This window comes from Saccopteryx bilineata, chromosome 3, assembly GCF_036850765.1.
Source record: "Saccopteryx bilineata isolate mSacBil1 chromosome 3, mSacBil1_pri_phased_curated, whole genome shotgun sequence".
NCBI classification, from domain to species: domain Eukaryota; kingdom Metazoa; phylum Chordata; class Mammalia; order Chiroptera; family Emballonuridae; genus Saccopteryx; species Saccopteryx bilineata.
Window position 1 is genome coordinate 149,748,730 of NC_089492.1, and position 24,638 is coordinate 149,773,367.

The following is a 24,638-nucleotide window of genomic DNA, read 5'->3' on the forward strand; positions in this document are numbered from 1 at the left end:
TCAAATAAGTTTGTAAGTATGATATATAGGTTTGCTTGCTTATATATTATCACTGAATGAGTGGGTTGTGGAGCCCAGTGTGTGTTTTTACTTGCCGTGCAAGCTAGGATTATAGCCAATGGCCCACCAGTTCTTGGCTCCATTGTTTCATTACCGTCTGTCTGAATCCAGTGCAAACCTGCATAGGCCAGGAGGCTGTGGTGGTGGCCATGGACACTAGCCATACATTTGGTGTAGTCTGTGGCAGGATTCAATACAGTTCAGTATGGAGCCACCACCACCTTTGAGTGGTGGAGTAGAGGACTGGCTGCTGTTATGGTTCCCCATGGCTGTCCTTTTGGGGGCCGTAGGCTGACTGACTTTTATAGCCATGTGTGAGGAAACTGAGAGCTCTGTGGAAGAGGCTGCCTGGGACCTGCAAACCGAGCTGTGGAAGGAGGTGGAGCAAATGTGGGAGAAAGAGATGCTGACCCTGGAGCTAGAGTAAGCGCTGGAGGAGGAGGCTGACCAGGTTTGCGAGATTTGCTTGGAAATGGAGCAGCCACTGGAGAAGGAATCACAGATTCGTGAGTTGCAGCTTGCCCTGGACATTGTGGAGAGCCAGCAGTGGCAGGAGGCCAGAGCTGAGGCCAGAGCTAGGGCAAGTCTTGCAGAGCAGAAGGTGGCAGCAGCCCAGGGCTCGATCCTGGTGGCGGGAGCTGGTGTTTTCAGTTCCTCTTTGGAGGATGAGGAAAATCGGGCTGAAGTTGTGATCCGCAGTCTCCAGACGGTGAGAGCCCAGCAGCAAGAAGTATCTACTACGCTGCTGGTAGGTCTGTGATTTTGGGACATAAGGGTGAATGCCATCATGCTCTCCAGAGCAGAGATGGAAATGCTGACTGCCATTGCCAGGTGCTCCTCCTTGGGACAGTGTAAGACCTGCCAGGACAGCAGGGATGAGGGGAGTGGCTGAGGTCCCATGTGTGCGGACTGATTCCTGACTATGACCGGAGTGGGCACTGGCTCCTTTGTTGGATGGACTTACAGATTTTGGACAATGTGAAATACCCTGATGGGGGTGGGAGGCAGCTTTGCTGGAAGCTTTTCCCATGGCTAGAAAAAAGTCCGAGGACATTTTGTGCTTTTGGCAAAGTGCTTAGAGACTGGTGAAGTGTATCTTTGTAATTGTTGAAATTGTATGATTTGTCATGTTGTTGTAATTTGTGTAATGTGCCTAATTTCCTTGTGCAGGAATACCTGTGCTTTAGATTGTGAAGCAAGCAAAAGGGGTGGAATGTTGGTCAAATACATTTGTAAATATGATATACAGGTTTGCTCGCTTATAGTTTGCATTGGGTGTGGGGGGACAGACTGTAAGCAGGCAGGGTTGTTATACCCTAAGGCTTAGTTTTAAGATGAAGCCTTTTCTACCCTAAGTGACTTTGTATCAGAGACTTCCTTTTTTGTATATTGTATTAAAGGTTTTGATTTCTACACTATAAAGTGGGGCAGACCAGGAGCTTGCTCTCTCTCGGTTCCTGAAATTAGTATTAGAGAGGAGAGCAGAGAAAGGCCATGTGGAGGAGGCCAGAAGAAGCAGCCAAGATGGTGGAGTGCTGAAGTAGAAGCCAGTTAGTGCAGAGTTTGTGCAGAGAGAAGGAGATGGGGAACAGAGGTGAATAAGGCTGGTGAGCTAGAAACCTGTGAATCTAGGAAACTCAGATAAGTCAGTAGCTTTGTGAGCACTGAGTGAGTGGGTTTTGGAGCCCAATGTATGTTTTTACTTGCCCACCGGGTGCAAGCTAGGATTAAAGCCAATGGCTCACCAGTTCTTGGCTCCATTGTTTCATTTCCGTTTGTCTGAATCCGATGCGAACCTGCATGGGCCAGGAGGCTGTGGTGGTGGCCGTGGCTACTGGCCTTATACCTGGCAAAGACATTCCCAAATTTTCTAGTGTCTACCCCCCATCCCTGTTGCCACAACGAAATGGTTAGCTTATTATAAGGAGAGAGGCTAAATGGAAATACCTTTGCTAAAAGTGTTGGGGCTAGCTTATTAGGAAAATAAGCTAGTCCCCGCTCATTGAGTTTACAAGTTTTTATACATATAAAGAATTTCAAGAGGGATGATTATTAGAAAGCATATAAAATGTTACAGAATGCAGGTTTTTCAAGCAAGGGGAGTGGTCTCGTGATCCCTTTGTCTAGAGGTATAGGTCACTCTCAGGACTACAGGAGAGAAGGAAGAGTTAGAATCAGGGTAGAAATTTTTAATTAAGATATGTAAACATTGTCTCCTAAAGCAGTGGTCCCCAATCCCTGAGCAGCGGACTGGTATCAGTCCATGGGCCATTTGGTACCAGTTTGCAGAGAAAGAATAAATAACTTACATTATTTCCGTTTTATTTATATTTAAGTCTGAATGATGTTTTATTTTTAAAAAATGACCAGGTTCCCTCTGTTACAACTGTCTAAGACTCACTCTTGATGCTTGTCTCGGTCACGTGATACATTTATCTGTCCCACCCTAAAGGCCGGTCCATGAAAATATTTTCTGACATTAGACCAGTCCATGGCCCAAAAAAGGTTGGGGGCCATTGTCCTAAAGGATCTTAAGGATGAGGAAGAGGAAGTTTTCAGATAAGTTTTATCCTTCCAGAGAACTATAGTTAAACTATGACTAGATGACCCATTTGTCCTTGTAAGCCAGGAAGCTCCTGCATTTTTCTCCCACCATTCTCTAAAGAAAGGAGGGGGCAAGAAGCCTGACTTTTCCTCTTTAAAATGGCATTGCCAATACTAAGTTTTATAGTTCTTTGGCACCTTATAACAATTGAAGCATCTCATTTTATGCATGTGACTTGAAGAGGAGCACACTGACTTCTTGGTACCTGGGTTAAGATCCAGGTCTGAGAGGTGATGTTTTTTTTTGAAATGTCTAAATTGCAACAAACAAAAACCAAACCACATTTCTTTCATAGAAGCAACATAACAGAGGAAAGAACTCTGCTAGATGACAGACCAGTCTCTGACATCACAATATGTCCAGCTTTTGAGTCTGAAGCATGTCTTCAGATGACTTCTCAGTATCAAAACTTCCTACAGACAATTACAAAACTCAACTGCCTATATAGATGGCATTCCCAGAACAAAGAGGTTGTAAGGTATCCCCCACCCCCACCCCAGGAAGAAAGAAGGGCATAGCCAGGAAGTGTGGATAAGCAAAAGCTTTATTTAGTACAGCACTGCCCAGATGATGTTCTCTGGTCTGCAAGACGGGGGCCAGAGAAGTTGAATGGGGGAATCCACGTGGGGGTAATTTAAAGGGTCGTTTTGGGTAGTCAAGTTAATATGACATAGGAAAATTTCATTGGCTGGCAGAGAGTCGCTCTTTACCAAAGGATTCCTGGGAAGTTTCTTTCTTTTTCTTTTTTTTTACAGGGAGAGAGAGAGGGGGGGGGGATAGATAGGGACAGACAGACAGAAATGGAGAGAGATGAGAAGCATCAATCATCAGTTTTTCATTGAGACATCTTAGTTGTTCATTGATTGCTTTCTTTTTTTATATAAATAAATTTTTATTAATTTTAATGGGGTGACATCAGTAAATCAGGGTACATATATTCAAAGAAAACATGTCCAGGTTATCTTTTCACTCAATTATGTTGCATACCTATCACCCAAAGTCAGATTGTCCTCCGTAACCTTCTATCTAGTTTTCTTTGTGTCCCTCCCCCTCCCTCTTCCCCTCTCCCTCCTCCCCCTGCCCCCCGTAACCACCACACTCTTGTCCATGTCTCTTAGTCTCATTTTTATGTCCCACCAATGTATGGAATCATGCAGTTCTTTTTTTCTGATTCACTTATTTCACTCTGCATACTGTTATCAAGATTCCACCATTCTGCTGTAAGTGATCCGATGTCATCATTTCTTCTAGCTGAATAGTATACCATGGTGTATATGTGCCACATCTTCTTTATCCAATCTTCTATTTTTTTTTTTACAGTGATTAAAGCCTTTAAGCAAACTCTTGGCCAATACAGCAAGAATCCATAAAAGAGTAGTGTCCTTAACATGTTCACCAAGTCCAAGTTGGCACCAACACCATGCCAAATCCCTGATAAATGCAACCCAACCCCAGTTCAGTCTGTTAGGAGCTGTCACTAGGAGCAGGAGTCCAGGACAAGTCCACATCCAGGAGAAGTCCACATGGCACTGGAATTGTTGCCACAATTCTATACTTTGCAGCTCACATCCAAGTCCTAATGACTGCTGCTTCTAGCTGGTAATGATTCAGGTAGACTGGAAAAGCCATCTGCAGCATGTGTGGAGATGGAGCTTCTGTTCTCCTCTGCATGGAGAGATGAGACCAGGTTGCTTTTCCCTGGAGCTCTGCAACTGTAGCATGGTAAAGAGAACCTTGGGATACACTAAGCTGGGTGGCAAAGGTAAATTCATAATAGAAGTTGGCAAAAGGGGGAGAGAGAGCTCTAAATTAGGAGTAGGTCCCAGCCTGAAATATGAGTGGGGCATTGAGGTAGGAGGAATAAAGGAAACACTATATATTAAGCAAAGCAGCAGAAAATAGGACTATCACAACAGAGATCTTTGAGGAAAGAATAAAAAGCCTGACTATTCAGGCAAGACATAGTTAAGTGGCCCTTGTGCAAATGAGATCAGTTTACCTGCTTCTTGGAAGAAATACCCTAGGCTCGTCCACAGTGTCATAGATGGGGCCAACAGCCCTGGGCCCCTTCAGCCTTCAGTGGCAAACCCCAGCATTCTGGGCAAGGTTAGGTCAAAGGTGGCTGGAGCAGGGCTGGAAGAGACTGAACCCTCCCTTAGAGGAGCGAGGGGGAAGCCTACCTTCCAGTGTTCCTTTTTCCTCACAGCAAAGTCATGTCAGCCTGGCAGGCTTTAGCTCAATGACCTTCCTTTTCACTATTGAAGCAGGACCCAGATGGAATCCTATGAGACCCCTTTGGGGCATTGGAGCCTTTAAGGGCGTATCCTAGAAGCTGGGAGTTCCCCTGATCTCTATTGGGCTTTTTCTGCCTCTTGGTACCTTAAAAACCATGCTCAGAAGATCTCACTGAGGGGTTTGAGGATCCCCATTCGCCTATATAAACCTTTTCCGTATATCTGGAGCTATTTGGAAAAAGACAAAACAGTGTTATTAGCTGGATCAAATAAAAAAAGGTAGAAGTTTGCAGGAGAAAGAGATTTGGCATCTCCTGTTCATCAGCATTCAAAAGAAATTTAAAAATTTTTAAGTAAATAGCATGATATGGTAGACCCATAGGAGTTCCAGGATATGACTCCCCTCTTTAAAATTTTTTTAAATTGACCTTAAAATATTTGCTGGGCACACTTTAATAATACCTTAACTTTAAAGATTGTAAGAAATAGCCTGACCACGCGGTGGTGCAGTGGATAGAGTGTCAAACTGGGATGCCGAGGACCCAGGTTCGAGACCCCAAGGTCGCCAGCTTGAGCATGGGCTCATCTAGTTTGAGCAAAAAGCTCACCAGCTTGGACCCAAGGTCGCTGGCTCAAGCAAGGGGTTACTTGGTCTGCTGAAGGCCCGCGGTCAAGGCACATTATGAGAAAGCAATCAATGAACAACTAAGGCATCACAATGAGCAATGAAAAACTAATGATTGATGCTTCTCATCTCTCTGTTCCTGTCTGTCTGTCCCTGTTTATCCTTCTCTCTGTCTCTGTAAATAAATAAATAAATAAAGATTGTAAGAAATACCCATAATTCGAAAGGTTTGACAAAATACAGTAAATGCTTTTGCTACATATGCAGGAGCGTTGTCAGTTTTAACCAGTTCAGGAAATCCAATAATAAGAAAATGCGTACAGATAATGAGCTATAACACGCTTAGCAGCCTCTCCTGTTCTGGCAGAGGTTACTATAACTCCAGAATAAGTATCCACCGTAACATGGACATAGGACTGTTTGCCAAATGAAGGTATATGAGTAACATCCATTTGCCAAAGTTGTCCTGGTAGGAGTCCTTGAGGGTTAACTCCAAATAAAGGGACAGATTGTAGTATAGGACCCTTTGGACAGGATTTACCAATCTGCCATGCTGCTTCCTGAGAAAGTTGAAACTGTTTACACAGGGCTGCAGCATTCTGGTGATGAATAGTATGAGACTGAATTGCTTGATCTGTCATGGTTGCTCCAAATAATTTTCTTTTGGGTAGCCTGATCAACAAGGGCATTCCCTTGGGCTAAAGCTCCAGGGAGCATGGAGTGAGCTCAAGTATGTTCTATAAAACATGGAGCTCTATGTTGACATACAAGTCTTTTTATTTTCTTTAAAAATATATATATATAGTAAAACCCAGGAGAGAGAAATATCTTTCTTTTTTTTTTTTTTTGTATTTTTCTGAAGTTGGAAACAGGGAGGCAGAAAGACAGACTCCCATATGCACCCGACCGGGATCCACCTGGCATGCCCACCAGGGGCTGATGCTCTGCCCATCTGGGGCATTGCTCTGTTGCCATTCTAGCGCCTGTGACGGAGGCCATGGAGCCATTCTCAGCACCCGGGCCAACTTTGCTCCAATGGAGCCTTGGCTGCAGGAGGGGAAGAGAGAGACAGAGAGGAAGGAGAGGGGGAGGAGTGGAGAAGCATATGGGCGCTTCTCCTGTGTGCCCTGGCCGGGAATCGAACCCGGGACTCCTGCATGCCAGGCCGACGCTCTACCACTGAGCCAACCGGCCAGCGCCTACAAGTCTTTGAAGAAGGAGGAACTGCTGAAATAGTTCATCAGCAGTTGTCCCTAAGACAGCAGTTTTTATAGTGGAAACAACCATAAGTAAATATTTGCTGTCTGTATATAGATTAAAGGAGGAGTATGGCAAATGCTAAAAAGCCATATAATGGCATATAATTCTAGTCTTTGAGCTGATTTTACATTGATTGCTTTCTCATATGTGCCTTGACCATGGGCCTTCAGCAGACCAAGTAACCCCTTGCTCTAGCCAGAGACCTTGGGTACAAGCTGGTGAGCTTTTTTGCTCAAGCCAGATGAGCCTGCATTCAAGCAGGCGACCTCAGGGTCTCGAACCTGGGTCTTTCACATCCCAGTCTGATGCTCTATCCACTGCACCACCGCCTGGTCAGGTTCCTGGGAAGTTTCTTTTGGTACGAATGGGTGTGGGTGGTTCCAGCCAAAGTTCCCGGGTCTGCTTCCTCACGTGACCTTCCCCCATTGCCAACTTACCTCACAGAGGTGTTGGGTAAATTCAAGTCTGTCCTCTTAGGAAGCAACTTATAACTTCAATATAAAGGGGCTTTTGTTTTGTTGTTTTTTAGCTTCAGGATCTATTTGTGGCCAGTGTACTCTGATACAAAAGAAAAGTAAGATGGAACAAAATGGATACTGCAATGCAGAAAGGACCTTGGTTAAAGTGGGTGGACCCAGACAAACAGCCTGGGTTCATAGATACTGTTGGTCAAATAAGTTTGTAAATATGATCTATATGTTTGCTCCCTTATAGTTTGCATTGGGTGTGGGGGGATAGGCTGTAAGCAGGCAGGGTGGTTATATCCTAAGGCTTAGTTTTTAAGACTAAGCTTTTCCCCATACCCTTGACTGATTGCATGATGTGGGTGGTGCACTCTCATGAGGAATCCCATTATGCCTCAGATAAGTGACTTTGTATCAGAAACTTCCTTGTTTGTATATTGGATTAAAGGTTTTGGTTTCTACACTATAAAGTGGGGCAGACTGAGAGCTTGCTCTCTCAGTTCCTGCTATCACCATTGCAGGGGCCTCCCTGATCCCTTGCCCTTCATGGGAAAAGCTGGTTTTCTACTTTTCCCTGTCTTCTCTTGTGGCTTGCCTGTCTTGGTGAGACACCAATAAACAGAATGGCCCACTATCCTCCAACTCTGCCATTTCTTTACTGTCTGCCCGAATCCCAGGGGAACCTGCATGTGAATGGCCACGATGGTGGCTCCTGGCCTTACAGATACAAAGTGAGACAAAAAAGGAAGATAAAGCTACACCCTGGAGGGGAGGGGTGAAGGCAGTAACATCAGGGGTGGTGAGTCAGAGAAAAGGGAAAATTGTGAAACAGCTTTGTGCTCTCAGGCCAAGCCAGGCTCCCATGTGGCTTTGCTCACTCAGAGTGTCACAGTGTTCTGAAACTGTAGAATTCTCTTGATATTTCATGTAGGCTCACTGTATACATAGGTGGCTATGTGGGAACAAACCAGTCATTTACTCTTTCATGTAGTCTATATGTCTTGCCTACTTGCTGGTTCCCTGGTGGGTGCTGGGAACAGTCCAAAGATGCCCAAGTTCATTCATCTGGAGCTTAGGGCTGAGACAGGTATTAATAATCAAATAACCACACAAATAACAAAACACTGGCCTTAGGACCAGCTGAAACCCAGGCACCTCATAACTGCAGCACATCCCTGTGGTCTGGAATTCTAATTAATAAATGAAATGACAGGGGGAGGCTTTGTGGTAGGCAGTTAGACATGAGCAGAGCAAGGCCAGGGACAGAAGGTCACCAAGAAGGAAAGCCCCAGGTGCCTAGCAACGTGCAAAACTATTGATAGGAAAACAAGCATCTAGTCCCCAGGGTAACCTTTCCTCCACTAGTATATCACTGCATGTGGCTTAATTCCTTGATTGCATATCTCTTATCATGCAGTTCAGACCCTCCCCTGACTCTCTTCCCTGGCTTGTTGCTAGTCATGCGGGTTAGATCCCCTTAGCAGGGGAGTGAATGGGGGTGGGGGTAAGGGGGTGGAGAATAGTCCTTAATCATTAACCCCTAGGGATAATATCTAGGTCTCATGATTAACCCCTAGGGATAATATCTAGGTCTCAGTTGTGTTTCTGCTCCAGGTCCAGAAAAGCAACAAAAGCAGAGGAGCAGTGCCACACAGCTGACTTCAGGACCAGCTACATTGACTAAAAATCCCCTGGTACCAACAAAATCAGTGGAGGTCAGGACCCTAAAAGCCACAACCAGAAAACTGATGAATATTCTATTGAGATCCTCCCCTGGACTGCCCCTATAATCTACACTCTTAAAAGACCTTAGGACAGCCCTGGCCGGTTGGCTCAGCGGTAGAGCGTCGGCCTAGCGTGCGGAGGACCCGGGTTCGATTCCCGGCCAGGGCACACAGGAGAAGCGCCCATTTGCTTCTCCACCCCTCCGCCGCGCCTTCCTCTCTGTCTCTCTCTTCCCCTCCCGCAGCCAAGGCTCCATTGGAGCAAAGATGGCCCGGGCGCTGGGGATGGCTCTGTGGCCTCTGCCCCAGGCGCTAGAGTGGCTCTGGTCGCAACATGGCGACGCCCAGGATGGGCAGAGCATCACCCCCTGGTGGGCAGAGCGTCGCCCCCTGGTGGGCGTGCCGGGTGGATCCCGGTCGGGCGCATGCGGGAGTCTGTATGACTGTCTCTCCCTGTTTCCAGCTTCAGAAAAATGCAAAAAAAAAAAAAAAAAAAAAAAAAAAAAAAAAAAAAAACCTTAGGACAGAGAACCCAGTATGCTCTCTTTGGGGAGCATGCCTGTGCCTTTCCTCTCCTCCTCCTCTTCTTATCCTCAGGCATGTTTCCCCTGCCGCTCTCTTTCTCCTGACGCTAAGGGACCCCTCAAGACTTGCAACCAGGGGAGCAATGGTTAGTGGCCGGTTGTCCTGGGCTAACCGCCATAACCAATCTCCAAAGGTCCCCTTTCCTTTGCTCGTTCAGTCCCTTCTGAGTGTACTCCTGCACCTCCAATAAATTCTTCCTTAAGTTGATGCATTTTCTCTTGGTTGAATTCCTTCAAGACGACAAGAATCGAGGTTGGCTGTTTCACCAATAACAGCTTGATTTGTTTTTCATGACCCAAAACTGGCTTCTGGTGATCCTCTGCGTTTTCTAAGTGTCCCAACTTGTAATTTTGCTAGAGCCTAAACTCCTGCCTACTGGCATATGTAGCTTAAAACCTTCCTTCATTAGAACCTGGCTATCCTCAAGTCCTTGTCCAACCTCCAGGTACCCGGGCTCTCCCAGAGTATCCAGGGGTCCCCAACATCTGGGGAAGCCTGCCTGGGAAAGACGACAGGAAAGACGACAGGGCCCAATATACACAGCCAGATGCTCAATAACCCGCCAGGCCTGCCACCGGAAGCACAACCAGCCCCCGCTGGGCATGAGTCATGTGGTCAAGCAGCTCGCAGAGTGCGTGGGGTGGGGTCTCAGGGGCGGGTCTTTGAGTCCAGCGCGCGTTTCCATTGGCTCTCAGGGCTGCCTCGCCGACGAGTGCGCAGAGCCTCCAGTCAGTGCGCTTGGCCTCCCGTGAGGCTTCGCGGTTGGTGGGAATTAGTGGCCGGTGTGAGGAAGACTTGTGGAGTTGCTGCTGGGCCTGACTGGGTCAGATACATCCCAGGAACGTCCAGGTCCCTTCCTGCCTCAGGAGCAGCCCAGGTGACCTTCCTGGGTTCGGGCAGGGGTGGAGGAGTGGTGTGAGGGGCTTACTGGTGAAACAGCAGCACTGGAGCCTGGCCTGTGGTTACCCCAGACGTGCGTGTGTGTATGTGTGTATGAGGGTGTGTGTGTGTGTGAGAGAGAGAGAGAGACACACACACACACACACACACACACACACACGTGCGCGCGCAGGCGCACTCTTGTGCTTTGTAGGGAGCACGCGCAGTGGGCCTAGCAAGGGACCAGGTTCTGAGGGTGTGGCTGGGACCTAGGGGTGAGGAGGTCAAGTTCAAGCCGTTCTTCTTTGTAGGGAACAGGTTGGATGTCATCCTTTGATGGAGGGCTTCAAATTTAAGTGTGTGCCAGGGCCAGGCAACAGGTGGACCTGATGTGGCCAGTGGGACAGTGCCTGCTGCTGGGCGAAAGGGACCGCGGCCGGGACTCCAGCAGCTAAAGTCCTGGTGATGACTGCCACAGGAACCAGGTCTTGGGTTTTTCTTTCATCATAACAGCTGGAAACCATTTTTAACCTAATAAGCTCTCTAGTTTTAAATGTTGATGTTGGGGCCTGGCTGGTTGTCTCAGCGGTAGAATGTAGAATGTCGGCTGGCGTGGGGATGTCCTGAATTCAGTTTCCTGTCAGGGCACTTAGGAGAAGCAATCATCTGCCTCTCCACCCCTCCCCCTTTTATCTCTCTCTCGCTCTGCTCTCTCTTTTCTCTGTCAGCCATGGCTCAAGTGGTTCCAGCAAGTTGGCCCAGCACTGAGGTCCTCTCCATGGCCTCCCCTCAGGCGCTAAAATAGCTCGGTTGCCCAGCAATGAAGTAGCTGCCCCAGATGGGCAGAGCATTGCCTGGTAGGGGGCTTGGTGGGTGGATCCCGGTCAGGGTGCATATAGGAGTCTGTCCCTCTGCCTCCCTGCCTCTCACTTAAAAAAAAAGTTTCAAGTGAAATGTTGACGTTAATTCATCAAGTTTCAGAACCATGTGTGGCAGAAAGCCTATGTGTGAACTGCATTTGGCCCTCAAGATGCCAGCTTGCACCCTGGGGGCTGGGGTGTCTAGGTAGGAGCTACAGACTGACACAGATCCCCATTTGGGGGGCTTGGGTGCTAGACAGATATATCCCAGAACTGGTCTCTGGATTGTGTGAGCTAAATAGTTGATGTAATTGGCAAATAGGAGTTACCCCTGGCCCTATCTTTTACTTTTTCTGACCCTTCTAAGGTTAGCACAGATCTAGTGGGGTTAGATTTTTTTTTTTTTCAGAGACAGAGAGAGTCAGAGAGAGGGATAGATAGGGACAGACAGAATGGAGAGAGATGAGAAGCATCAATCATTAGTTTTTCGTTGTGACACCTTAGTTGTTCATTGATTGCTTTCTCATATGTGCCTTGACCATGGGGCTTCAGCAGACTGAGTAACCCCTTGCTCAAGCCAGTGACCTTGGGTCCAAGCTGCTGAGTTTTGCTCAAACCAGATGAGCCCGCACTCAAGCTGGCGACCTCGGGGTCTTGAACCTGGGTCTTCCGCATCCCAGGCCGACGCTGTATCCACTGCGCCACCGCCTGGTTAGGCGGGGCTTAGATTTTTTTTAATTAATTAATTAATTTATTTATTCATTTTTAGAGAGGAGAGAGAGACAGAGAGAGAGAAAGGGGGAGGAGCTGGAAGCATCAACTCCCATATGTGCCTTGACCAGGCAAGCCTAGGGCTTTGAACCGGCAACCTCAGCGTTTCCAGGTTGACGCTTTACCCACTGCGCCACCACAGGTCAGGCCGGGGCTTAGATTTTTGAAAGGGGTGTTCTGAGGCTGGGGAGCAGCCATCCTCCTTGCAAAACAAACAGGACTCCCCAGTTTGCAGTCCTGCCATGGGAGCTTCCTGTGCCAAGTGTCTGAATGGGGTAGTTAGAACATTTTCAAAGTAGGAAGTGCATTTGGGATGAGTCTACCAGAACTCACACACTGCAGGGATCGTCATCCTGGTATACCACTTGACTTCATGGTTTTAAATAGTGCTAATTGGGGAGAGGAGGAGAGACCTGAAAGATTCTGGGAAAGGAAATTACAGTTAGTCAACTGGCACTTCCAGGGTCCCTCCTCTGTGCAGAGCAGACTGCTGGTCAGAGACCAGTCAGTTGCAGCCCTGGACCTCAGGGCACTTTAGATGACACAAGGATGTGAAACCTCAGCTCTGGAGGAGGCTCTAGCCCAGCAAGCTTGGGCTGAGGGAACTAAGGAAGAGAGGAAGCCCTAGGGGGAGATTCAGAGGCATCATGCACTTAGAGCTATGGGCAGAATTTGATGGGAAGGGAGAAGGCATGTTCACATGGGTATGTGCAGTGAGTGGTGGGAGCAGGTACCATCCATCCATCCATCCATCCGAGGCATGGTGAGAGATCAGGGTAGAGGGAGTTTTAGGGCCTAATTTCTGGGCCAGGAGGGGTTCAGTGCTGCTTTATGGAATAGATATTTCTTAGTTCAGGGGAATATTATGGGAAGGAGGGGCTGAAGAGGTAACCAGTGGGATCTGTGGAGAGTGTGGTGTGAGATGGGATGGATTGTGGAAAAGTTTGTCTTGTCTCCAACCAGAAGAGCATTCCTTGGGGAAAGATCTGTGTATTTCTCTGTGTCCTGGCTCCTTAGCTGTCCCCCGACTCCCCCACCTAGTACCTGGCCCACATTCCTGTGATGGTTGAGTACGTGAAGGGCCATCTTCTGGTGAGGAGGAGAAGAGCAGCTGAGCAGGACCTGGTGGGCTTGTGGCGATGGTCCTGTCCCTCTTTGGCAGTTTCATGCCTCCTTCCTGTCAGCCCAGCCTTGTTCTTTCTCTCTGCACAGAAGGAGCCTGAGTCTCCAGTATAGCCCTCATCTGTGCTGGGACATGGCAGCGTAGGTGTTGTCAGGAAGACAGTTGATCTTTACGTTCACCATTAGGTTACCCCTGATCCGCACACGGAAACTTTTAGAGGACAGCTGGCTCCTTGGTGGGAACATTTGAGTATGGGGCATGGCTTTGGTTTAAGTCAGCTTCCAGCCCAGTTGGTGGAAGGTGACTGCTGGCCTGGGTGTAGTCTGTTTGTTCCAGGGATGAGAATTTGGTGGTGACCACAGGAACCATAGGTTGTGGCCTAGAATCCAGTACCCCATCCATCCTTCCATCTTTCCTAGGTCAGATTCCTGTGGTGAGAGGAAGAGAGCCAGAGGTGGATTTTTCTCAGATCTTATAGGCACCCATTGACACGATGTTAGGAGCGAAACTCCAGACTCAGCAGAGGAGCAGCCAGAATGGCCAAGAGGTAGTATGGCCCCTTTCATTCCCAGGATACCCTCTGCCCTCCCACCCCCACCCCCCTGTGAACCTCCCTCTTGTACCCTCCCTTCCTCTGCCAAGGACTTTGAGTCTTCTCATCTTTCCCTGTGGCCACTTTCCAGACTAGCCTGTGGTCTTCAGGCTTGGAGATGAAGCTGGAGGCTATCACCCCATTCCTGGGGAAGTACCGCCCTTTTGTGGGTCGCTGCTGCCAGACCTGCACCCCCAAGAGCTGGGTGAGTAATGTAGGGCTGGGACCCACTAGGGGAACTTGGAGGAGTTTGGTTGTGGGAGCCATAGCTTCCCTTATGTCCTTCCAGACTTAGCTTTCCCTGCCCATGCCTTTGCCCCTATCTTTCAGGGGAATGGAAGCACTGGTTCTGGTTGTATTGTTGGCCTGAGGCTGGCTTGCAGTTCTCAGAGAGTTGGGTGGGGAAGTGCAGAGTGTCCTGAGAAGACAGAGAGTGGCCAGAGAGCTGGGATCTGACCATACCTGCACAGTCCTGTTGTTCAGTTTGGGGGACCCACCCACTCAGAGTTACCCAGCACTTAGAACAGGTTAAAGACCTCCTATGAGCCTGACCGGGCAGTGGCACAGTGGATAGAGCATTGAACTGGGATGCGGAAGACCCAGGTTTGATACTCTGAGGTCACTGGCTTGAGTGTGGGCTCACCAGCTTGAGCACAGGTTTGCTGGCTTGAGGGTGAAAGCATAGACATGACCCCATGATTGCTGGCTTGAGTCCAAGGTCGCTGGCAAGCAAGTGGTCACTTGCTCTGCTGTGCCCCCCCGACCCCCGTCAAGGCACGTATGAGAAAGCAATCAATGAACAACTAAAGGGACTAAGGCGCTGCAACGAAGAATTGATGCTTCTCATCTCTCTCTCTGTCCCTATCTGTCCCTCTCTCTGTCCCTCTCTCTGTCTCTGACACACACACACCTCCTGTGAGTCCATGCCTCATGTGTTGATGGGACCCACAGTTCTGATGAGATCAGGCTATGTGTATGTTCTCTGAGGTAGATGAGAGACCTCACAGACTTCAGCGTGCCGCTCTCCAAGAGGGCGGTACTGTAGGGAATGTAGCCTTCCGTTTTGAGCACAGAACCCTTTTTCCTGAGTGAGCCTGGGCATCTTTTGGGAAATGGCTGTGCTACAGTCCTACCTCCTGGCAGACATGATAGGCCATCAGGCAGAGACCACAGAAGACAGAGCAGGGGCTTTCCATTGTCGGTTTTCAAAGACCCCTCAATGACATGCTGTCCCCGCCTCCTCTTGGGCAGGAGTCCCTCTTCCACAGAAGTATAATGGATTTGGGCTTCTGCAATGTGATCCTGGTAAAGGAGGAGAACACCAGGTAGTCAAGGCCAGGGGTGGGCCGGGCCCTGAGGTGTGGGGCTGCTAAGGCCCTGCTTTGTGCTGTCCTTTTCTTCCTCCAATGGAAAAGAAGGGCCCCTGCTCTTTGCTCCATATCCACGGGTGGGAGAGTCAAGGAACTGCAAAAGCTCTCCAGTAGTTCCTTCTGTTAGTATTTATGAGCTGCCCACTGCATGTCAGTTCCTTGGTGGGGAGGGGGCGGGAATGGGGCACAGATGGGCAGGTGCTTCCTCATTCTGCTCTGTAATAAGCCAAGCTCAGGTGTTCTCAGACCATGGGACTGGGGTGTTACTAGTCCTGGTGGACTACCCTCTGTGGGCCCTAGTAGGAGGGAGACCCTCTGAAAGATCTTCCCCCTGCTTCCTGGGCTGTGCTCAGGTTCCGGGGCTGGCTGGTTCGGAGGCTCTGCTATTTCTTGTGGTCCCTGGAGCAGCACATCCCCCCCTGCCAGGATGCCACACAGAAGGTCATGGAGAGCACTAGGTGAGGAGGCAAGGACTGGTATTGGGCTGGCACTTCTGGGATCCTTGAAGGGATGACAGAGGCTCTAGGCAGGGGTGGTTGAGGGCTGGCTTCTGGAGTGTTAGCTTTGCCTAAGTTCCGAGATGGAGGGTGAAGAATGGAAGCTGTGCCCTGAGGAGGTGGTGGGGCTAAGGAAAGTGACCTGAGGGATGTTAGGCCTGCCCCAGCCTGACACCACTCTGCCCACACCATAGGGTACAGAATGTCATCTCAGGAAGACCCCCGGGTGGGGCTGGGGAAGGCCAGGTGCCCAGCCTTGTGAAGAGAGAGGTACAGCGTATTCTGGGTCACATACAGGCCCAGCCCAGCTCGTTCCTGCTCAGGTAACTTTGTGCTAAGGGATACTCATCCCTATGCTAGGGCCTCTGCCCTCTGGAGAATGAGTTTTGGAAAGGACTGGACACCTCCCACTGGGGAGCCAGGTGGTGTGTTTACTAGAGAGCCTGAGGGAATCCCTGACCTGGACACTGAGACTGTTTTAGGCTAGTTGGCTCCTTGGTGGGACCAATTGGACATGGAATGGGGTTTTGATCTGAGGCAGCCCTTAGCTTCCAATCTGGGGGTTTCACACTGCTGGCCTGGGTAGTGACTGTCCTGGGGGTGGGAATTTGTCCTGGGTTGTGGCCCAGACTTCAGTACCCACCTCCATCCCTTCACCTCTCTCAGGTGAGGTTCTGTGGAGAGATGGAGGCCGTGGTGACTGGTTCCCTGATTTTGTAGGCCCCCCATGCTCCCTCCCACATTCATCCTACTGTCACCACCTGCTCCCTCTTGCATTCATCTGCACAGTCTGAGCTCCTTTTAGATGCAGGTGCTATTCCAGGGGGAATGCAGGGGTGCACAGGTCAGAGCAAACAGATAAATATGGCAGCCAGAAAAAGGGCTGGGACTGAAAGTACCTGGAGGGGAGGAAGAGACTTGTAAGCCAGGGATGAAAAGGGGGAAAGGATCCAGCCTTGGGGGAAGGGGTACAAGGATAGGAACAGTCCCACTAGAGAGAATGGCATGAGTGATAGTCGCAGGAAAGGCCGGGGTTTGCTCATAAAGCTCAGGCAGCTGGAAGCTGGCCAGGGAGCTCTTGGAGACGAAATGAGAGGTAGAGGGACCAGATACACAGGGCCATACAGGAAGTTTGGATTTGATTTCTAAGTGCAGTGACAACTCATGGAAAGGTTTTAAGTAGAGAATTACAACAGGATTAATTGGGATCAAGAGTAGAGAACAGATAGACCATCTGGCAAACTGTTTTGTTAGTCCATGTGAGACATGGTGATAGCTTGGATCGAAGGTGACACTAGAGGTTAGAAAAATGGATTGAGAGACCAGTGTGAAATTGCAGAACTCACTGATGGATTGGAGGTCAGGGTGAGATAGTGAGAGAAAAGGGAGAACTCACAGGAGAGCTGGTTTCTGGCCAAGCACCTGGTGGTATGGATGGGGGTGCAGGTTTGGGAGGAGTGAGGTCCACAAAGGATATTTTGGATATAGTTTCAGACACCTGATGTGCTGGTGGAGACATTTGTTTATGAGTTGAGCTTAGAAGAGAGCCTGGGGCCAGGGATGTACTTTCACAAAGCTTTAGAACATGGATGATGGTTGAAGCCAGGACATGAGTGAGTTATGGAGGGAAAATGGGCACAGGGCAGCATGTCTCAGGCTCAGCTGTTCTGACAGAGCTGAGAAGTTCACTGAGGAAGGATAGAAAATAGAAGAGGTTGGCGACTTTGACCGGCCCTCTACGTGAAAAATCTTTTGCCTTTGTTGAGACTTCTAGTCCCCTGACCTGGCCACCTTTATACTGGCTATCAGCTGCTGCTGGTGTAGCTTCAGTTCCAGGGCTCATCATGATAATAGCACCCCTGTGAAGGAGTTACTGGGCACAATCGGTTCTGTTTGAACCCAATTTCCTGCATCCTCTGTCCCTGAGCAGCCAATGTTGCTAGAGAACACACCATGTGGACCTGCGTCCTTTTGAGTGCAGTTCTCTAAGGGGCCCAGGCTCCAGTCCAGGCTGCTCTTTCTCAGCCTTACCCACTGTCCGCTGATGCCCCACCTCATGTCATCAGATGAGGACACGCTGCTTTCCCACCAAATCTCCATGCTACCTGCATCAATGCTTCTGCTCTCATTTAAAGCTGCTCCCCTTCAGTTCCCTTTCCTTCCAGTATCATGAACTTTTCCCAGCAGTTTGCAAAGAGAAGGCCAAGCTATGCCTGCAGAATCTTAGCCTTCTAATCTTTGGAGTAAATTGGGGAAGGGAGGTGGGCTGAAGCTGACAGGGAGTGGCTGCCCCAGGAGGCTTCACGGGAGTGTCAGCATCTCACAGGCATGGGCTCTGGTGTCAGGCCAGCCTGCCAGTTGCAGTACTTAGCTTTCTCTCCTACTCAGCCTGTAGCCTCTCTGAGCCTCACTCCCTCTTCTGTAAACTGGGGACAAAATTGGAGGCCCTCTTAGATGCTGGGGGGCCCTGCCCTATGGGCAGTGCCCGCCACCCCTCACACTGTCTTGCTGCTCTTCAGGCTGTTCAGCTGGGCAGTGCTGTGGTTCCTGAACCGCCTCTTCCTGAATGTGCAACTCCACAAGGGCCACATGAAGATGGTCCAAAAGGCCTCCCAGGCGGTAAGCCCGCCCTCCAATGGGGATGGGATGGCAGGAGCAGAGCTAGGCCAAGCTCTTAGGACCAGCCCCATTCCCTGCTGGGAAAACTCCACTGCTCTTTGATGACCTCTCTTCGTGTCTCACGGCCCTGCTCCCATGGGGCTTCCTCTAACGTCTTTTCATCATGGTCTTAACCATTACATCAGTGTGTTACCTTAAAAATCGCCCACAGAGCTCCTTTCCTTTTGGGAAATGTGTTCTAAGGAAGAACTGCCCAACTGAATTCTTTGTCAGTCTGTAGCTGCCCTGGGTCTGGAGGCGCAGGGTGTAAGCTCCCTGTGTCTTCAGGGTAGATGCAGGTTGGCTCTCTCCAACCAGGGCTCGCCGCTCATCTTCCTCTCCACCCACAAGTCACTCCTGGACGGGATCCTGCTGCCCTTTATGCTGCTCTCCCAGGGCCTAGGTGTGCTCCGTTTGGCTTGGGACCCCTGTGTCTGCTCTCCCATCCTCAGGTAAAAGCTTTCTGCCCCTGGACACGCATGGGAAATGTTCTCAGGCTGGGGTAGGGGTGTGTGGGGATGTGGATCAGAGTCTGCTAGCAGCAGTTCCTGGTCTCTTTGCTCCCAACTTCTACCAGTTCAGCCTGTGGGTTCAGCCAAGATGGCCCTAGGTGGGCCAAGGCTCTCACTAGCCTCCAGCCTGGTCCCATCTGAGCCCCTTACCTCATCAGGCTCTGTCTTTCCTGTGCTCCACAGAGCTCTGCTAAGGAAGCTCGGGTGCCTTTTCCTACCCCCAGAGACCAACTTCTCCCTGGACAACCCTGAAGGGATTGTTGCAAGGGCTGTGGTTCACGCGGTGAGTGTCCCCAGTGGTTTTGTATGGGGCCAGGCCACTGTATAGGTACCTGTTGCTGCTCTGGTCTTGATACCTGCCTCTGACACTACCTCCCTACCCTCTTCAAGGTTATGGAGCAGTTGCTGGTCAGCAGGCAGCCCCTGCTCATCTTCCTGGAAGAGCCCCCTGGGACCCAGGGGCCTTGGCTGTCAGCCCTGGGCCAGGCCTGGCTGGGACTGGTGGTGCAGGCAGTCCAGGTGGGCGTTGTTCCAGATGCAGTGCTGGTGCCAGTGGCCATCACCTATGACTTGGTTCCAGATGCACATGATACACACCACGTGAGACCCTCCTGCCTCTTGGGACCCCAAGTGGACACCATTTCCTTAGAAGAGGCACAATATGTTGTGTCCTGTGGCTGAGTGCCTCTCAGGGATAGGGTTAGGGGGGTGCAAAGGAATTCTCCCCTTATAGTCATCATCCTGAACCACCTGTCCAGGCTGATATAATCATTCTCTGCTTCATACTCAAAAGACCTCACTAGGAAGGGATTTCTCCTGTTTTATGGATGAGAAAACAAGCTTGTAGAGGTCATAATCATGTACCAGTTTGCAAGATAAAGCTGAGCAGAGAGCAGTGCTCCCTGCGAGCCAGCTCCCTCAGGCCTTCCCTCCCTGCAGGCCACGGCCCCACTGGGGCTGTGGACAGGAGCTCTGGCTATCCTACAGAGCCTGCGAGGCTGGCGCTACAGCCGCCGGGGCTGCGTCCGTGTTCACCTGGCCCAGCCCTTCTCCCTGAAGGTATGGAGTCTGTTGGGGAAAGCTGGGAGGACCTGAGGTCCTGGCACTTCTGGCAGCCTGGCCCTCAGAGCCACTGCAGGGATAACGTCCCCTACCTCAGTGGGCTGTGCAGGTTTTCTAGTGGGCAGGCACGGCAACTGACACCTTGTCCTGGGCAGGAATACACTATTACTGCCAGAAGCTGCTGGGGCAGCAGGCAGACCCTGGAGCAGCTGCTGCAGCCCATCGTGCTGGGCCAAAGGTAGGGGCATGGGAGGATGTGGGTCTCAGGCATAGCAAGTGGTCCTTCAGCACATAGCCACAGACATCACTAGCTTCATCCTCCCCTCACCAAATATTTTGGGACATCTAGGATAGTAGCTGGCATCCCTCCTTGCCTATAATCTGAGTGTAGAAAATGGCAGTGGCTGGGAGGGGCAGTGGTTACAGGAGCCATTCCTACCCTGGGCCTGGGCTGGGGAAAAAACCTCTTTTGAGAAAGTTCTGGGCTTCCCAAGACTGACTGTTTCTAGGTTAGCTCCCCTCTTCCTGTGCTCTATCCCAGTACTATCATACCAGACACTGAGAAGGAGCAGGAGTGGACCCCAGTTACTGGGCCCCTTGTGGCCCTCAAGGAAGAGGACCAGCTCCTCGTCAGAAGGCTGAGCCGTCATATCCTGAATGGTGAGGGGAGCTAGGTCTGGACCTTTGGGGAGGGCCCTGTGCTATCCTCCTGTCAACGGGCTGCCAGGGCCCTCCATTCCAAGTGGGTTTCTGCATCTGACCCTTTGCCTGAGTGACCCACTTGGGATATATAAGGAGTGGGGCAACCAGGGAGAATATGAGGGAGCCCCTAGAGAGTACACACAGACGGCCACCTGAGCCGCAGGGGATGGGCTGTACAGAGGGCAGATGCCTGGATCCAGGCCACCCACCTGAGGTCAGCCCTGCCTCGGACTCACCACTTCACTTCTCTGAGCCTGGTTTCCTGAGCTGTAAATGGAGTGCCAGTGACTGAATGGAATAATGCATGTGAAGAATTTAACACAGTGCCTGGCACAGAGGGGACTCTTTTTTTGTGTGTATTTTTCTGAAGTGAGAAGTGAGAGGAGGCAGACAGACTCCCACATGTGCCCAACTGGGATCCACCCGGCATGCCCGCTAGGGGGCGATGCTCTGCCCATCTTACGCATTGCTCTGTTGCAACTGGAGCTATTCTGGCACCTGAGGTAGAAATCTATAGAGCCATCTTCAGCGCCCAGGCCAACTTTGTTCCAATGGAGCCTTGGCTGCTGGAGGGGAAGAGAGAAACAGAGAGGAAGGAGAGGGGGAGGGGTGGAGAAGCAGATGGGCGCTTCTCCTGTGTGCCCTGGCCGGAAATTGAACCCAGGACTTCCACACGCTGGGCCAATGCTTTACCGCTGAGCTAACCAGCCAGGGCCTTCAGAGAGGACTATTAACAGAATAGGCTTACCACTGTCTTCTCAGGTACTCCTCTGTGGCTGAGACTGGGCTGGTGGGTAGGCCTGCAAGGCTGAGCTCCCTGATAGGTTTGATAAATGCCAGTTCTCCACTGAGAGTGGCCCCCAAGGCCCAAGCAGGCCTGCTCTTCCCTTCCCTGATGTGGAGTTGTTGGGGAGGGGGGCTGCTGCCAAGGAGGCAGAGGAGGACTGTTCTTGGTCCAGACCTGGGTGATGGAATTGGCTGCTGGGCCCAGGCCCCTGACCATCAACCCCCACCCTGGCTGCAGCTAGCATTGCGAACTCTGCGGTGATGAGCACAGCCATCATGGCGACGTTGCTGCTGTTTAAGCACAAGAAGGTAGGCAGAGGGTGGAGGGGGAAAGGGGGTTGGTTGTGGGTGGGGTGTGGCCCTACTGCTCAGTCCTGGCACTGCCCACCTAGGGTGTATTCCTGTCGCAGCTCCTGGGGGAGTTCTCCTGGCTGACGGAGGAAACGCTGTTGCGTGGCTTTGACGTGGGCTTCTCGGGTCAGCTGCGATGCCTAGTATGGCACTCGCTGAGCCTGCTGCGGGCACGTGTGGCTCTGCTGTGCGTCCACCAGGGGGACTTGCTGGTGGTTCCCCGGCCTGGTCCAGGCCTCATGCACTTAGCACACCTGAGTGCCGAGCTGCTGCCTGCCTTCCTGAGCGAGGCCGTGGGTGGTGAGTCCTGTGGGCTCGGGGGGTTGGGGTGTCAGTTTAGGAGATGGCTTCCTCACACCTGACCCCCTCCCAAGCCTGTGCAGTTCGGGCGCTGCTGGCAGGCAGAGTGCCGCCAGAGGGGCCCTGGGAGCTGCAGGGAATCCAGCTACTGAGCCAGAGTGAGCTGTATCGCCAGATCCTGCTGCTGCTGCACTTGCTGCCACAGGACCTGCTGCTGCTGCAGGTCAGGCTTCCCCTCAGCCCGCTCGGGCCTGGGTGCTCCCTCAGTCGCAGGAAAGACCGTACCCACCCTGCCCCTGCCACCCCTGCCCACTGCCAGGCTCTGCTGAGGCCACATGGACACATTTCTCCCCAGCCCTGCCAATCTTCCTACTGCTACTGTCAGGAGGTACTGGATCGTCTCATCCAGTGTGGGCTCCTGGTTGCTGAGGAGGTAGGCAAAGCCACTGGAGACAAAATCAAAATCCCTGCCCAAGCCTGGCCTCCCTCAGCCTTCCACCTGAGTGACAGCTGCCCCATGTTGCTGTGGGTGTGGGCAGCCCCTGGCTGGGCAGACAGGGAGGCCAAGGTCTTTCTTCTGCCTCTGCCTCAGGGCTTGGTGGACCATACCAGCCCTGGGTCTGTGTGTGTCTAAAATAACAGGACTGCACAGTTGTATCCCTGAGGTTCTCTGCACACCTCTTGCCCCTACATTTCTTGCCCATAGGGATGTGGGCCTTGAGGGTGGGTGCCTACTTCCTCTCACCCTGAGGCTGGCTCAGCAGGCACTGTGTCCCCACAGGGTCTCTTGAACTCCCTTGGTCTTTTACTAGTTGTGCTTCCATGTGCCTTGTCTGCCATGTAATGTGAACTGGGGGCTCAGGGCTGAACCTTGGCCAGCCTGACTGGGACCAATGGCTCCTCTGGCTCCCAGTCTCCAGGCTCCCAGCAGGCCTGTGATACAGGGCGACAGCGTTTCAGTGCCAAGCTGCTGTGGAAACCGAGTGGGGATTTTACAGATAGTGACAGCGATGACTTTGAGACTGAGGGCCGGTACTTTAGGGTACGTTGGGAGAAGCCACCAGGGAAGGAGGCAGTATGGAGAGCGAGAGCTGCCCTCACCTGGCCCGTCTCCCTCCAGCTTAGTCAGCAGTCTCGCTGCCCTGACTTCTTCCTCTTCTTGTGCCGCCTGCTCAGCCCAGTGCTCAAGGCTTTTGCACAGGCTGCCACCTTTCTCCACCAGGGCCAGCTGCCTGACACAGGTGAGACTCGCACTCCCTTGGTCATCCTCAGGGAGGGGCTAAGAGGTCAGGGCAGGGCTCTGCCTGTGCCAGCCCTAACTCTCCTCTGCCCCACAGAGTCAGGTTATGTGGAGCAGCTGTTCCAGTTCTTGCAGGCCACTGCCCAGGAGGATGGGTTCTTTGGTGAGTCCCCAAGCAGCCAAGTGGTGCCCAGGAGGTAGGTGCTTGCTGGTGGTGGTTGCTGCCCTCTGCTTAGCGGTGACAGCTCCACCCCAGGAAAGACGGCAGCAGAGTAGAGGACCTTTGGATGCAGCCTGAGCTCAGCCTTAGGTGGTTTCTTTTAGCAAGAAGAGAGAAGCCTGTGCCAGTGGCTCTTGGCACCCACTAGAGCAGCAATTCTCAACCTGTGGGTCGCGACCCCGGCGGGGGTCTAACGACCAAAACACAGGGGTCGCCTAAAGCCATCGGAAAATACATTTTTAAATAAAATACGTATTTCTGATGGCTTTAGGCAACCCCTGTGTTTTAGTCGTTTGACCCCCACCGGGGTCACAACCCACACACAGGTTGAGAACCGCTGTACTAGAGCTTCATTTCTTTCTCCCACCCAGAGTATGCGGACCCAAGTCTTGCCATCAGGGCTGTCTGGACCTTCAGAGACTTGGGGGTAAGAGGGGCAGTCTCACCCTCCTCTCCCCTGCCTCTACTCTGATAGAGCTACTCAGGGACGCCCACCTGTACCCACCTCAGGTTTTCCCCAGTATCTCCCAAGAACAGGTGTTACAGGTATTGTGACAGGAGTTGGGGAAGATAGGATGGTTTTCCTGCCCCTCTTGATCTCCCAAACCAGCACCTCATTCTACTCCCAGGTGGGGTGCTGGGGATGGTTTGAGAGGCAGCACTGTTCAAACCCTGAGACCTAAGGGACCAGAGGCCTCACTGTAGATTTCCCCATGGTGAGTGCTCACAGCCCTTCTCCACGGCACAGGTGCTGCAGCAGGCGCCCAGCCCTGCAGGCCCCATGCTCCACCTGTCCCCTACATTCACCAGCCAGGACAATCAGGAAAAGCTGCAACAGTTCATCCAGCAATTCATCTGTGGCTAGAATTGTGGTGTGGAGCCTGTGGTGAGACTTCTCAGTCTCAGAACACAGCCAAGCCCTGGAGCCAGAAGACAGAGGCTGCTACAGACCCTGGGTTGGCCTATAAAATTGTTGAGGTTCTACTGTCTCTCATTGTGTCTTGCTTTGGTTTGATAAACAAAGGACCTGGACTGGACAAGTCCTCTTTTTCCAAGCTCACCAGTGTCTTCTGGTGTGTGTACATAGTGTCTGCTCTCCTTTCCCATCCTGTGACAATGCCACCTCATTCCCTGAAACAAACTATAAAAGGCAGGAAG

At 51.2% G+C, this 24,638-nt stretch overlaps 1 protein-coding gene across 1 annotated transcript; it reads left to right on the forward strand.

The window, feature by feature from the left end:
• The first annotated feature begins 370 nt into the window (after positions 1-370).
• On the forward strand, positions 371-24,430 carry LOC136329911 (glycerol-3-phosphate acyltransferase 2, mitochondrial-like). The gene is made up of 23 exons (XM_066266488.1): positions 371-483; positions 712-808; positions 13,109-13,159; positions 13,669-13,737; positions 13,874-13,987; positions 15,034-15,107; positions 15,506-15,610; positions 15,844-15,972; positions 18,169-18,268; positions 18,626-18,759; positions 19,003-19,102; positions 19,759-19,878; positions 20,037-20,119; positions 20,423-20,541; positions 21,608-21,678; positions 21,762-22,020; positions 22,095-22,243; positions 22,376-22,453; positions 22,934-23,062; positions 23,141-23,261; positions 23,358-23,423; positions 23,852-23,907; positions 24,229-24,430. The coding sequence occupies exons 1-23, from the start codon at positions 371-373 to the stop codon at positions 24,343-24,345; spliced, it is 2,454 nt and encodes an 817-aa protein (XP_066122585.1). The 3' UTR covers positions 24,346-24,430.
• The last annotated feature ends 208 nt before the right edge of the window (positions 24,431-24,638 follow it).